The sequence below is a fragment of the Fundulus heteroclitus genome, chromosome 12 (assembly GCF_011125445.2).
Source record: "Fundulus heteroclitus isolate FHET01 chromosome 12, MU-UCD_Fhet_4.1, whole genome shotgun sequence".
NCBI lineage: Eukaryota > Metazoa > Chordata > Actinopteri > Cyprinodontiformes > Fundulidae > Fundulus > Fundulus heteroclitus.
In genome coordinates this window covers 44,555,021-44,571,164 of record NC_046372.1, presented here as the reverse complement: position 1 = coordinate 44,571,164, position 16,144 = coordinate 44,555,021, and the positions used below count along the sequence as shown (strand labels likewise).

Genomic DNA, 16,144 nt, shown 5'->3' with positions numbered 1-16,144 from the left:
TACAATGCGAAAACCATCTTGGGACGCTGCACGCTGCATGTATGAGCGGTAAGCGCACCTCCTCTGCACTCTGGGGTTTGAATCTAATGTGTGAGTCATTAAATGGGAATGTGTGAATCTGTCATGATTTTGGTTTTGTTTTGGACTTTTCCCATCAGCCTATCACCTCTCAGTCACCAACCACTATCCAATCAGCTCAGCCAACAGTCACTTTGCCCACACCAGCTCCACCTGCTGCCAGTAATTAGTTAACTCGACTCACCTGTGCACCTGTCTACTTATACCTGCCTCAGCCAATGCACCCCTGCCAGAACGTCTCTTCTCTTCTTGTCCAGACTGATGTGCCCTGCCATTACCAGTTCCTGTGTGCTCAGCCAGTTGGATTCTTCTGTTAAAAGTTGCCGGTGTCTGCATGCTACAGTTGCATGCTGCCTGTTTCCCAGTGAATTCCAGCCACTTGCTCTGCCCGTTCTGGTGGTTCCTCAGTCCACATCACCTGTTCTGGTCTTTCACTACCTGCATCCTCTGGTTTCCTGCTCATCCCTGCCTGCCTGCATCATGTGCCATTACTCATCTGTTTCAAGTCTGGTTCTTGTCGTCTGCTGGCACCCGCCACTATTCATCCCTCACAATAAACCTTCTAAAGAAACGTAACTCTGTGTCCGGCTGAATTTCGAGTTCACCAGTATAAGTCGTTATAGAATCATGCACACACACACACACATATATATATATATATATATATATATATATATATATATATATATATATATATATATATATATATATATATACATATATATATATACATATATATATATATATATATATATATATACACATATATATATATATGTATATATATATATATATATATATATATATATGTGTGTGTGTGTGTGTGTGTGTGTATAAAATGTTCATAATTGAAATGTAAACAATGCAGGACAAAGAGACAGTGTGCGATCCCAGTGTGCAGGTGAGTATTTCTTAAAAAACATTTATATGTGCAGAAATGATTTGTGCAAGAATGCATTTTAGAGACTGAGAGTTCGGCAGCATCTGTAATGCTGGATAAGGGTGCAATGATGCAAATGTGCAAATATGCGAATGTGGTGCATAATCCAGTTTATATCTTCAGCAGTTCAACAGTCCGATGGCGACAGGGAAAAAGCTTTTGCAGAACCTGGTGGACCTGCAGCGGATGCCTCTTCCCAGAGGACAGCAGGTAGAACAGTCCATGGTGGGGGTGTGAGGGGTCCCCGATGATGTAACGGGCTCGGGCCAGGCAGCGCTGGGATGAAATGTCCTTAATTGAGGGAAGAGGAGCCCCTATGATCTCTTCTGCTGTCCTCACCACTCTCCTCACATTCTTCCAGTCGGAGGCACTACAGCCTCCACACCACACAGTTAGACAGCTGGTCACAATGCTCTCTATGGTGCTTCTGTAGAAGGTCGTGAGGATGGGCGGGGGCAGGTGAGCTCTCCTCATCCCAGGACACGCTGGAGGGACTATGTCTCTCGGCTGGCCTGGGAACGCCTTGGGATTCCCCCCGGAAGAGCTGGCCCAGGCGGCTGGGGAGAAGGACGTCTGGGCCTCCACACTGACGCTGCTACCCCGTGACCCAACTCCGGATAAGCGGAAGAAGATGGATGGATGGATAGAGCAGGAGTGTCCAAACATTTCAGTACATGGACCAAAATTGTCACATCAAAGGAACTCAAGGGCCAAAAAAGGAATAAAAAAAATTAAACCAAAAACCTGTAAATTTTTTACCTGCTCTACAAAATATCATAATTTCAGATAAATTGGTCAAGTTTTCTGTAGGAAAATAATGTGTAACTCTTTGTAGATCCAAAGGCAAAAAAAGGGTTTTGATCATTTGTTGTATTAAAAGATGATCATCCTGTTTCCAAATTATTTTGAATAATTAATTTCACTCTTTAACAATAATAAATTGAACTTTTTTTTCTAGCAATAAAAACAGTATCTGGATCCGTTGTTCTTTGAAAACACTTGCTGTAATTAGCCAATTTTAATAACTGAATTCAATGCAGATTTTAATGCACCAAAATGTGCATTTCAGTAATTAAATATCATTGGATAGATGTGATCTTACATTTTCTGTAATAATTTTGCCCTAATTAAAAACCAAAAGCTTCCATCTGCATCAGCCACCTGCGCCGGTGGACCAAATCTTTCTTTAAATGCAGTTGGGGGCCACCCAAAATCAGTACAGGGGCCACAAATGGCACCAGGGCCACACCTTGGAAGTTCTAGATGGCGGGAAGGTCAGGCCTGATGATTCTCTCTGCACACCTGATCATTTGTGACAGTCATTTTTTTGTATTCTGATAGTATTTTCTAAAGTTTTTTTTTTCTTTTCACCTCTGAGGTTTACTACCTACTGAGGCCTCCTTAGTAATTATGTTGTTTTAAAATAATAACGCAGGATGAAAGAGAAATTTATGGGGATTTTCCATCTGAAACGGCAACATGGTTCCTATTTAGTTTTCCTGGCACAGCTCCCATTGGAAAAATCCATTTCCAGAGAGATTTAAGGTTCTGAAACGTCTACATGTAATTGGAAATGTACTCTTTAGTTAACAATTGACTCTGAAATTGTCGATGCAATGTTAGGCTTGTGGCACTTGTCGTTTTTATCTGAAGCAATCCACATTCTTTAAGCAGTCAAAAAACTTAGCTGTTTAAACAGCCTTTCTGTTGAATGGTTTCTTTCATTGTGGGTTTGTTTTGTTATTTTGTTCTTTTCAGTGACTCTTGCTTTTAATAGTTATTTCACTGGTTTTCTGTACAGCGCTTTGTGATTGTTTTGACGTTGAAGGGTGCTTACCAAATAAACTTTACTAACTTACAGTTGTCACAAAATGAGTACAGACTATAAAGGTTAGTTTGTAATGTGGTTACACATTCTGTCCTCTAACAGAAACATAGGCCTTGCACTAACGCTGCATTCAGTTTGCCTCGGAAGTCATTGCTGTGAGCTGGAAATGTTACTACACCCAAGTTGATGCACTTTCCCCTATAACCAGGTTAGTTTAAATGGCTTTTTCTTCAGGATATGACCTCAACATTTGAAAACTGCATTTTTTGTTTACTAATGTTGTCTTTGATTTAACAGAGCATAGCGTAAGTTCCAGGATTTTTGCAGATGTCTATGCCCTCTGGCAACTAGGTGAAATAACACCAGTGCTGTGCACGTGCATGGGAGAAGAGGAAAAGCATCTGCCACTGTGACTGCACGACTTTAGTTCAGAGGCGTAGTGTCTTCTGAGGTAAGAAAGCTGTAAACATTGAAGTTAGCCCTTGCTCTTTTGCTAATGCATCGATTATAGGGGAGACTCAACAAAGTAGCCAGTTGAATGAGAGTGTGCAGCACGTCACAGCCATGGGCACACCCAGAGGATTTGGCCCGAACCACTCTTTTATGAACTAACTAATCCAGCTCATAGAGGCAATTGCAGTAAATAGAGGATAACACATTTTACATGTTGGGCAATTGTAAGGGCATGCATAGGAAAGAAAATAAATAATGTTTAACTTCAAAAGTTACACTATGCACCTTTAAAGATGAACACCAACCAATATGAACCAAGTCTTTTATTTATAGTAAAATTGGATGAAATGTTATTTTACCTGCACCAATGTAGTGAGATAACCTGGCACGGCAGATTGATGATGTGTGGCACTCTCTGTTCTGCACGTTTTCGATCTGCCCCTATTAAATCCGTTTGGAGAAAAGAGCAAAACTCTTCAAGCTGATTGGGTGAAGTGGGTGATTGGGTGAAACCCCTACAAAAGGAGGGTTTTAGCCAATCAAGTTAGCAAATGAAAACTTAAGCAGCATCGTCATGCAAAACCACAAGAAGGTAAGCTAGTCAAGGCGTTTCTTGCTGTTCTATCAAAGAAGAAATCGTGAATCCTTACAAAACCGATGTGATAGCATCAGCTACGAGTTGTGTTAGTTCAGCTGTGGGCTCAGCCGCTCTAGCTTTCGTCACACTGGTATGTCCCACCTTAAACCCCAATAATGCAACATGATTGGCCCTAACCGTTTTTGGTTCAGACTTAAAGGTATGGTGGACAATCTAGTTTCGGCTTCGAGTTCTAGGAGATTATCTTATCATTTGGTTGTCCTACATGCCAATCATTGTGACACACTCAACTAACGCCAATGTGCGTGCACATTCCTTGCTAGCTTCCTGGCTGGCTGCGCATGCGCATCTCTAGTGTTTATGTGTCCAGTTAGCTTCGGTGTTAGCCATTCCTTGTAGCACCGCTTCTCTGATTATACTATGAAAATGGCTGAAAGTCGCAAGAAAGCAAACGTAGAAGTTTATAAGAAGAGGAGGAAGGCCTCAGAGGAAAGAGATAAGGCCAGAATGTATCTGGGAGATTCTTTAATGCAATCCCTTTTTAACAAGTTCAATGTTAACAAGTTCAATGTTGACAAAGCTGGTTGTTCGCACGCAAAAAAAATCCATCCACCTAACAGCCGATGACTACTACTCTAATGATTATTGTTCCCAGAGGGCTGAGTCATGCTCACAATAACAGCATTCAAAAAGTGGCACAACTGAACTCAGAGACCATCACCTCTGATTTATAATGGCCGGTTTCTCTTCACAAACATTACTTCCTTTACTCATCTGTCAAACCAACGCTCCTCTCTGAACTTCTTTTTTTTTCCCAGAAGACCTAACTACATGTGTGAACACAACTGAATCTGATTCCCAAATGTCTTATGAAAGATGAAGTTATACCAACAGCCTTTCTGAAAAACTCCTGTGAAAACACCATATCAGACTGAATACCTACTGTCTGCGAGCCGGCATTACAGAAAATCTAGATTTCGTCCTTTTTAATCCATTGTGTTTGCTCAGCGCCACAGATAACTCACCCAGCCCGTGGAAGAGAACCTGGGGCTTCTGGCACCCCGTGATAAGCCCATCAAGCCTGGGCACGGCGGTTGACATTGGTTTGTTCACAACGTGCCTGTCGACTTGTGTCTCTCAGTTTGCTTTGATTAAATAAACTTTGAAATTGGGAAAACACTCGTAAATTTAGATGTAAGAACAATATTTTGCTAGGAGGATCTTTCCAGCTCTACTTGTTTATATAGCTCAGGATAGGGAAGAAGATCACCTGAGGGCGTCTGTTTCATGTGTGCACATGCTGACACACTCATTAAGTACAAACTGTGCCTCAGCTACTCGCTTTTTTGCAAATACCTCTAAGTGTACTGTGTGGTCTAACAGTCTTGGAGTTGTCCTGCATTTGTCGAACTGTTGTCATCATCTCAGTAATCAAAAGCAGGGATGGAGCTTCATGTCCTTTGGCAAAACTTCCCATTTCAGGACTCCATCATCAGACGCTTTTTGTTACAAGAGGCCGGCCTGAAAGTTTGTAATTGTCCTCTACTTGACACTAGCTTTCATCAGTTCCTTTATTTGACCAGTTTGTTTATTGCCAGTGATTGGATCCTTGTAATTATGACAGTGGCAACACATTAGTGAATAAGTTTGAAAATGAGAATGATAAAAGTTTCTGAGGAACAGAACCCCACCTCTACAGCAAGGTTCACGCTGCCAGTCATCGCAGGAAAAAACTGCTACGAGAGACTTTATTTGCGAGATTCAGTCGCCGTCCCTGAAGTTACATCACTGGATCTCAGAGGTGAATTCAACAAAGCTGATCATAAATGGTGAATGCCCTTTACTTGTAGCGCTTGTATAGATCATAACATATTGATTTATGGGCAAGAAAAGTGACTGTCTTGTTCTGTCCTTCTATTTATCTGCATAATAGCCAGATAGTAGAGATTATGGAGCACTACAACAATGCAATATATCTTAGCTACAATGAGAAGTGAAAAAGGAAAAAAAAATACATTCTGAGTGAATGACCCAGTTTGTAGGAGTCTGTAGAACATTACCGACTACAGGAGCTCATCCTCCCACACTGTGATGACCACTTGACTGACTGACGACCTCAACAGCATCTTCTGCAGGTTTGAAAAAAATTATTTTCACATCTCCCACCCACCTAAAAACCTGCACCCACACCAACCACTCTATAACCTATTCTGCTCTCCCCTCTGACTCCTCTGGCCTGAACTGCAGATCTCTGAGGAAGATGTAAATAGACTCTTTCGGTGACGGAAGACAAGGAATGTTCCAAGAACCGGTATTCCCCCTTCTGCATGAAAGCTTGTGCTGACCAACTGGCCCCCATCTTCACTCAGATCCTCATCAAGTCTCTGAAGCTGTGTAATGTTCTTTCCTGCTTCTAACACTCCACCTTCACCCAGCCCCCAGGACACAGACAATCACAGGATTAAATGACAGCTGACCTCTTGCCCTGACATCGGTGGTCATGACGTCTTTTGAGTGACTGATGTTTAAGCATAAGAAGGACATCACAGGTCCCCTGGTGGACATCCTGCAGTTGGCTTACCAGGCAAACAGGTTGGAGGATGATGCAGTCATCTTGGGTCTACTCTTCATCCTGGACCACCTCGAGCAGCCAGGGATGTATGCCAGGATCCTTTTTGTGGACTTTAGCTCAGCCTTCAACACCATCAGCCTAGTCATCCTCCACCAGAAGCTCACCTCACCTCACCTGTCAGTGGATCACCAACTTCCTGACTGACCAGCAGCAGGTGAGGCATCGTCATGCGCACCAGTACCATAAGCACAGATGCCACTGAGTGGTATGTCCTCTCCCTTCTTCTCTTCACTATTTACCCAAATAACGGCACCTAAGTGGATCATTCTGTGAACCTCTTGAAGATTTCAGGTGACTCTGCTGTCATTGGTCTGATCCAGGACAACGATGAGGCTGCGTACAGACGGGAGGTGGAACGGCTGGTCCAGCAATGCAGTTAGAACCGCTTGGAGCCCAACCCATTTAAATGACCCAACTGCCCATTAAAGGACAGTTGGGTCATTTAAACCAATCCTGAAACCATGAGGACAAATAAGCATTTTCCCACCTTTGTTTATATGTGCTTCCTAGAAGCTGTGCAATTGTTCTTGAGTGTTTATGTTCCTTTGTTTTCCTGTAGAGCCTTTTAAACTACCTTGTGTTTAAATGGTGCAATAAAAATAAACTTGCACAGTGAAAGGCTCCTCAACAACTAACCTAGCCTTTAAAGGACCAAAGACAACTTAGAAGAAATGTCATGCAGTGTCAAGAATTCATGACATGTTGACTTTAGATCATATTGTTTGACTGGGGCTGCTATCAAGATTTTACAACATACAAATTACAAGTAAATGTTTCACACAATTGTTAAAAACAGTTCATTATGTACCAAGCATTTAGTGAAGCAATGGAACATCCAATTTGGATATTGTGCAACCCATTAGGACTTGGATGTTGTCTAATATGAGTACCATGAAGCCATGTGCTGGTTTGTGGTACAAAACTATACTAAGGATTTGAAGAGGTTATGGTTTTAAAACTGACATTTTGTGTTTTACCATCCCATGACCTTACATTGTGTTGACATAAAAATGAACAGAGTTTTTGCTGGCCGTAGGAGAATGTACAGCATGTATGAGCAGTATGTCTGTAAGCAGAGAACTAAGAGTCTGACTAATGAAGCCATAATCAGCTGCTCAAAAATGCAAAATAACAAAATATGTATAATATTCTGCAGAATAAGCACATGAAAATGACTTGCAGTTTTAGTAAGTAAAACTCCTAAATTGTCAGAAAGCCTTTTCCAGAGCTGAGGTACGACTGCTTGAAAGGGACAATCTCCACGGATTTTAGAACAGATCTGAGGAACTAGGCGTAATCTTTGGTGAGGCTTTTTGAGGTTCTGACTTGATGTGTCAGGCTTTAACACGTCACAGATGGAATTAGGAGCTTGATCTTGCAAATCTCTAAAGATTAACAACAAAATGTCTTAAAGCTACTGGTAACCTGAGCAGAGACAGCAAGACACAGCTGACATGTGTCCTCTTGTTGCTTTAGTGAGAAGTATCATTGTAGAGTTCGTCCTATTTGGAGAAAATAAATATGTATTTTTAAAACGATTAAAAATCCCATTCCAATGATAAGAAATGAAAGCACGGATGATAATCTCTAACACTTATTTTGAAAAGATTCTCTTGTGCAAGAAACAGTTTGGTTCCAGTTGCTTTGTGTGATTGCTTAGGGATATGGACTGATACCAGCGTTTAAGTTCCAAAGGGGTAAGGGCAGGAAACTAAGAATTTAGCAATACACACGGGAACAAAACACAAGCAACTATGGATCATGACAAGTCCAGCCTATTTAGTAGAACCTGGACAAGAATATGGCCGCTCTTCACTCATCTACATATCATTTGACACCCTCAGCAGAAAATGATTGAAAGCTCTATGCTGTCTAAGAAATAACAGATGTGCTCCGGCCGCCATTTTATAAATATAACATTCTTAGAGGTAAAGGGTCATTTGGATATCAACCTGTAATTTTTGTGGCTGATGGATCTGAGCTGGGTTTCTTCGGCACCGGATCCACATCAGCATGTTTAAGAGACAGACATATGAGGTCAACAAAGCACGGAAGATAAAGATGAAAACGCTTACCGGGGGAGAACTGGGAGGAACATTCTTATTTAGGTCTCAAGCCACATTTTAGAGTTATTCTTGTCTTAAATATATGATGTTGAAAATTGGTTAATTCCAGTTCTTCAACATTTCACGTAAGGAAAATATAAGCTCTTTGAAATGAAGCCCAACATACGTCCTTCTTTGTTGTTTTCCATAACCTCTGTACATTACAAAGTACGGAGGTATGAGTTCTAAGTATTCATACGTCTTCAATAATCCAAGGAAAATCCTTTTTAGAGACAGCCAGGTACGTTTATAAGGAGCAATTTGGTCTAAATTCACAGGGCAGGGGGAGTTAAAGTAATTGATTAGCGTCTTCACATCATCACCCTCAGCAATGGATAATACCAAGACTTGTTCTGTCTCACAGTTGGAGGTACTGGAAGACGCACTGAGGTGTTCTCAATAAGGTTCTGAAGATGAAAGAGTGTGGGTTTCCAAAAAGTCAATAGCCCCAAGATTAGAGACCCTAGAAAAGACCCCATAACCTTTGAGACAGTTTGTGTGGAATAAAATGACACCTAAGCAATGCATGGGTCTGCTTTCTCCACACAGTGCTTCAGACTTTTCTGTAGCCATGTAGTTCCCCATATAATTTTCATCCAACTCAATCCGTGGACCACTCAGCTTTCAGTTCTTTTAAAGGGTGCATTGCCTGATTTCTTGTCAACATGTTGTATGAATGTCATGTCAATGGAAATATTAGAGTTATCCACTGCTACAAAAATATCAAAGGGACCCTTTTTAATCAGAGTATAATATCAAGTCAGTTAAACTTCTGGAATCTTGATCTGGTCAGGTCAGTTGTAGAAGAGGTTGTTCATCAGTGCTGCTGTTCTGTTGTCAATTAAATTGACATTTAATTCACAAATGTCCTAAAAGTGTGAATGTGCATGGATCTAGGCAGACTAGAGGGCATGCTGTTGATGAAAACCCCTTTCTCTCATTAGAAATTACTTGACTTTGTAAAGCGACTGTGAACGTCTTTGCAGCAGGAGGAGGTTGGAGAACCTGGAGAAAGCCTATGAATAAACGGTGAGAACATGCAAACTCCACAGACAAAAGGATTCACACGTAGGTCCTTCTGCAGCGGCTATCAACTTCAGCGCTGCCTGTCCCCACTCAGAGAAATTCAAAACTAAATTTGTTACGGGGAACTCTTGGAGGCTGAACTATAACACCTTTACCCTGAGTGTTTTTTTAACCACTTTTAAACATGATTATTTTAAACTGAGATAAAAAAGAAAAAAGTTGTGACGTATATATGCATCACAAATAACGAGGGTTTCTAAAATCTAGGGCCCTGATCGCTTTCAGCTTTTTATTTTTATTTTGTGCCCTTTATTTGAAAGTGAACTGACAGGAACCAGGGCTGAGAGAGGCAAAGGTCCACGGGTCAGAGGTTGAACCGGGCCGGCCGCATTGAGGACCGAGGCCTCCTTACATGTATCCCCCCTGTGCCGCACCCTCCTCCAGCTTTTTTAGCTCAGCCACGGTCCCGGCAGTCTGACTGAAGAGAGCGCTCAACCCCGACTGACTCTGTTGTTTGGCTTCTGTCTAAACAGCATGAGGACAAGTTGTTTTAAAGGTCTGGCTGTGCTCCCTGTTCCAACAAAGCACTATATTAAGAAGATGTTGAGAAACACGGAGCTCGGCCCGTCAATAAAAACAAAGATTGTGATGTTAGATACATGCATTTCAACTCCGATGATGTGATTTTTAATTCCAAGATTAACCCCAGATGCTCTCTTCCACACGAGCAGTTTGTAGATTCTGCTGAATGTTTTTCTTATTTAACCATCTCCAGAAGCACATAGCCAACTTTAAATAAACTGTAGCTGTCAAAACATTCGCCACATTCCTAGACTTAATCCTATTCCTAATTTCAACAAAGGCTTCTCCAATCAGGAAACATGAGGATCCAAACTTTTTTTTTTCCTATTATCATTAGAAATAGTAGCATTTGTGTACCAAGGGTTGGCAGTTTAGGCTCTCCGCTGATCCGCTTCTTCACAATCAGCCGCGTCAGTTTTTACACGTTCAACGTTTGACTCGCCGAGGCCAGGTCGCATCAGTTCATGATCCAGCTCAAGAACACTTGAAACAGTCAGAACTCAAAGTATTGATTCAAGTTAAGATAAAACATATTTTATTCACCCACAGGGAAATCTATGCCAGGCCACATGCTGCTGCTAAAACAGCATAGTCATAGTTTTCTATGACTATAGAAGCTTTCTAAAGCTTTTTCTTAATGGTAACAAATAACCAGAAATATATGTGGAATCATTCAAAAAGACTTTTTAGTATATTGACTGAAGAAAGAGATGATCTGTGGTTTCAACGATCTTTAAAGCAAAGAAGACATCAGGATGTGTGTGAATGTCAGGGTAGGAGCCAGGAGTGACTCATGAGGGGCGCGTTCCAGATTTCTGGTGCCGAGCGGCGCTTGCCCAGCATCCGCACCAGGTGGATGTGAGTGTGTCAGCACTCGCAGCGAGGCAAGGCTTTCAGATTACAACCTTGTGATAAAAATTAAAGAAGCAAATAATATAATTCTGTCCAAAAAAATACGTCAAAAACATGTATGTATAGGACACCTTCAAAATCATTTAGGAAGGAGAAAAAAAAACAAAAAAAAAAACGGGTGAGCAAGGTGAGTCCTGTGCTGTGAGCATCCTGATGCAATCCACATGTGGAGTTGCTTCTGATCCAAGGGAGTGGGTTTACTCAGAGTTCTTCCAAAGAGCAGTGCCGTAAATAAAGAGTAGGATCCAAACATAACTAAAAAAGAAGTAACAAGTAATTTATTGTCATTTCAAACATATTAAAATCTTCAAGTGAATGAAATGTAATTTCTCTAGTACAAATGACAAAGTGCTTTGGCGTCAAAGCAGCACAGGGAGTTTCTTAGCCGTTGGTCTGAAACCTTGGTCAGCAACAATGTCATCACTCGTCATCCATTCTCCATGGTAACCAACTGCATTGCCCAATGGTTATTGGAGGTCGCTGAGCACATTATCGGGATGGTGCACAGCTTTGTCTTCTGCGTGAAGCGATGTTAGCTGCCAGCTAGCTACTAAATCAAGCTGGATTCAGATGAATCGCTGTGAAGACGGATGTGAACCAGTGCAGCAGTCTCTTGCTTGCGAGAGCGCGCGGTGTGTTCATGGATCCTGCAATTCAATGGAAGGACAAACACAGGAGAAAGCAGTGGTGTAGTAGAGGTCAGCCGACTGTTTTCTGTAAATGTTTTCTGTAAATGTCTCAGGTGCCACGCCTCTGTTTCCAAGCACAGCACATTCCGTGCATCTTCACATGACCAATTCAGCCAACCATGCTGTTCCGCTGCATGTTCTCCCTAACATAACCGTACATCCATCAAAAACTGTCATGATAGCACATGGAGCCAATAGAAATGTGCACCGTTATATTGCCAAAAGTGTTTGGACACCTATCCAAATCCTCAAACTCAGATGTCCCAATCAGCTGCCTGTTTTTCAGAGGTTAGGCTCAACCCTTTATTTCAAGGGAAAGGGCCTCTTTTCGTGTGATGGGAACATATTCTGGGGATGTTCGGTTCCACCATGACTGCACATTGGTGCACAAATCAAGGTCCATAAGAGCATGGGTCAGTGAAATTGGTGTGAAAGCAACTCATTGGTGTGCAAAGAGTGCTGACATTAACCCAAACAGAACAGCTTTGGGATGAATTGGAGAGGAGGCAGCAAACCAGACCTTCTCGGCATTATCGTCTGACCTCAGGATTGTGCTTCTGGAAGGATGGTCAGAAACTTTCAAACAGAAACCTTGTAAGAAGCCTCTCCTGATGAGTTGAAGCTGTTATAGCTGCAAGCGGTGGGCCGACATCATACTAAATTGAGTGTGCAACCACTCCTGAGTTATGAAGTTGAGTTTCTCCAACACACCAGGGACAGTTTGGTGATGATGTGTATGTTTTCCAGCATGGTACCATGTCACTTGCCCGAAGTGATAAATGGTTCAAAAATCAGAAAATAGAACTTCCAGACCCAAGGCCAGGAAGAATTTCATCAGCCCTGAACACTGTAGAGAACCGGGGGCAAGCTCATATCCAGAATGTCAGAGACAAATTATCTCGCAGGCAGGAGATGAGCAGCTGAGATCTCCTGAGAGCTGTGTGTAAGTAAAATGGTGGTATACACATAATATCAATCCGATCCACCCAGGTAAGAACAAGCCAATAATTTAAAATTAAACATAGTAAGGTTTAAATATTAACAATTGTTTCATATTTCACAATTAAAAAAACTGAACGGGCAGACCTTGACTAACCTTGAGAGCTGCCTGGACGAGTGTTTTGACAGCATCGTAATGGGAAAAACGAAAAGTACCACAACCATGAACACACCATCAACAAAACGCTCCCGTTTGAGTTCAACCAGCGCAGCTTCCACCATATCTCCAGAAAGGAGCTACAGAGACCTTCTGTAATCCATAGAAAAGAAGCTAATTAGCCTGGATGCCCGTCTCGCCTTGGTAGAAGTCCTACACAAGGAACTTCACGCTCTGAGAGAGTCACTGGAATACAGCCAGGAACAACTAGCTTCCGTCTAAGCCGAGAATGAATCGCTGAGGGAGAAAGTCAGGAAGCTCAATGATGGGATGATTCAGCTTTCTGGTGAAAACAGTAAGATTAAGCTGTTCAGGGACCAGAATGTCACTCTGTGGCTTTATTAGCAGCACAACAGGTGAATTTAAAGCCTGTGACACTTGTTAAAAGACAATAGAACTGAACACAGTGATAGGTTACACATATGCACAGCTCAGCAGGACATTTGCACCCATCATTCGACTGGTGTAAATCTCTGGACTCCTCCATCTCTAAATTTCTTTGGAAATATCTAAAAATTATATCTAGGATATCTAAACAATAAACTTATCAACTAAAAAACAACTTAAAAAGGCCATGTCATGTGTAAAAAGTGAAATGAAGATGATCTAAAGTAGCATGCAGTGTTTTAGCAGCATCTTTGGCAATAGCTTCTGCTGTTATGTTAAACAACCTCACCACACTGGTGTCGCAAAGAGCAGAGATCTGTGCTACGACTGATCTCAGCACTGATCCTCGAAGCCGGATTCAGACCTGCTTCATGAGAAATAGAACAAAATTTAGTAGCTTTTCGTATGAGTTTGCTTGCTTTGCGAGATGCTCCATCTGTGGTGCTGAAGATTCATCGCGCCTCAACATGACGGATGCTTGCAGTGACTGAAATAGGAAGACACTTCGCCCTGTCTTCTGATTCATTTAACCAATAATTATTTGAGCACTATATGGCCCCTAGGCTGTGTAAAGAGCTTTATTTTTTTATCCTGAGGGGATTATGAAGTTTAGTAAAAGCAAAATGAGCAGGTGATGTCACAGCAAAATGTTTCTGTGTCCCGATAAATGAGCTTGAAGTCAAACAAAGCCCTAGTAATGTACTTTTTTCATTCATTATATAACGGCAAAGTTCATACACACCTATATACAGTAAAACTGTATTTTCTTTTTTTTATCTTTTCTGTGCTGCCATTTTGGCATCCACATAATGCGCTGTCACTCAAATCACGTGAGAATATTCGTCATTGTTGTTGTAGCGTCTGCACCGGGCCCCGGAATACAAACAAGCAACAGATCCAAGGCGATAGGTCTAAACACGCCGAAATGCCACCTATACGGTTGCAAAAATAAAACACATGGATGCCAAGGGAGGTCCTTTTTCTAAATTTCCTACCCATCAAAAGATGTGAGTGGGCGAGAACAAGCAGCAGCATGGCATGCCGACTAACTGACAGCTGGCAGTTTGGTGGGAAGGAGTGTTTACTCTCCTTGGTGCCGCTCCTGCATCACTCCTGGGCTTCTGGTTCAGTTAGTAATGGCCGTGCTCAAGGGTTGCTTATAGTCTGCCATCGCAAAGGTTTTGGGGGACATCAGGAGGTTAGTATACATCATGTGTCAATTATGAATGCACCGATGTGTCAGTATGCTCTGCCTGGCTCAGTACCTGATCTGATGACTTCTAGGGCCTTCTCAGTTCTACACCTCTTCTCAGTTCAGCGCTGGAACATAGCTTCCTATGGTAAACGTTTTGGCTCTAGACTCCTTGGGAAATCCCCTGAGTTGAACTTACTTCCATGCTTCTTTGTGTTTTTCTAGTTTTAACCTGCTTGGACATTCACGTTGTGGAGTAAGATTATTTCACCTGGGAGAAAGCATCACCTCTGCTCGATCAGCTGCTTTCCCAAAACGTTGCCAGAAGAAACCTCTGTCTGGAATAACTCTGGTTCTCCCCTGCCTCCCTGCAGATCTCGATTGCCTTACACCTGTAAACAAACCTATTACCTATTTATCATTGACTCCTCTGAGTTATTGTTCCCCTGGTTACTGCTTCCCGCGGCCTCTGGCCTACTACGTGACACTCAGAATGTGGTACGTTTCACTTGAAAATGCTACTTTTGTTTGACTTCAGTTTTGCCAGCTTCATCTTAATACAGACACAATACATTGAACGGCACCTCACAAGTGGCAAGCTTATTTCTTACGCATGAAAGGACAAAAAGTTTACAAAAAATGTTTTTGGACACACCAACATTGACGGAAGGAATGCCAGCAGCTTAAATCTCGCTGTGGGTGAGATTCATCAAGGCTGCTGGTTGTTTTACACATGCTGGCTCTCAGTCATGCCTCATTTGGTGTCTTGATGAAACCAAATCCTCCCTTGTTAATGAAATTAGTTCCATTTGTGCTTCTCCAAACTGTTCCTGGCCATGGTTGGGTGCAGGAATAACAACAGCATGGGGGCTAAAGATGAAATCAGTCACTCTGGCCATGGCATTTAAAAACAAAAGCAGTCAACTTAATCTTAAACTATGCCATAACTCACTGGATTGGAACCTCATAGTGTTAACACAGGAGCAAATCATGAATCAATAAGTGTTTTTTTGAGGAACATGCAGTAGGTTTTGCTGCATTTTCTCCTTAGACAGATGGTTAACTCTGCCTGCCAATGAAATGACTTCATAGCAGTGGCTTGTTGGGATATGGAAGAAATAGAGGAAAACCAGTGTTAGATGGGAACACAACTAATTTAAAAAGATCTGGCCAGAGAGTTCTTCTTTACGGCCTTAAATAAATAATGTTTCTGCAAAGTGAAGACAGTGCTGCCCATTCCACTTTACGAAAGGGTTTTAAAACATTCTTTCTTTTTTATGTTCCTTTATACAGAACTTTACAGTTATGGTTAAAATGACTATTAAATATCCGCAAGCCCACATGTCAGAAAAGCAGAAAGGCTGTGATCTCATGTCGTCTAATTACTGTATGGAGGCTCCCTCACCCCGTGCCGTTATTACCATATATGGTAGTTGGAGCGTTTCCGACATTTGGCTCACACCACACTTTAAAGCAAGGCTTTTAAAATTCTTGTTGTCCTCCAGTCTCTTTATTCATTTTGTTTATTTTAGGATGGAACAATACTTGTATTGTTCTGACAGGAAA

The 16,144-nt window shown here is 41.8% G+C and overlaps 1 protein-coding gene across 1 annotated transcript in view; it reads left to right on the top strand.

The window, feature by feature from the left end:
• Positions 1–16,144, top strand: part of LOC118565087 — a 41,099-nt gene that overhangs the window by 7,521 nt on the left and 17,434 nt on the right. The window contains exon 3 of the mRNA XM_036144728.1: positions 6,428–6,555. Within this exon, the coding sequence (XP_036000621.1) occupies positions 6,428–6,555 (128 nt within the window). The remainder of the gene's footprint in view (positions 1–6,427; positions 6,556–16,144) is intronic.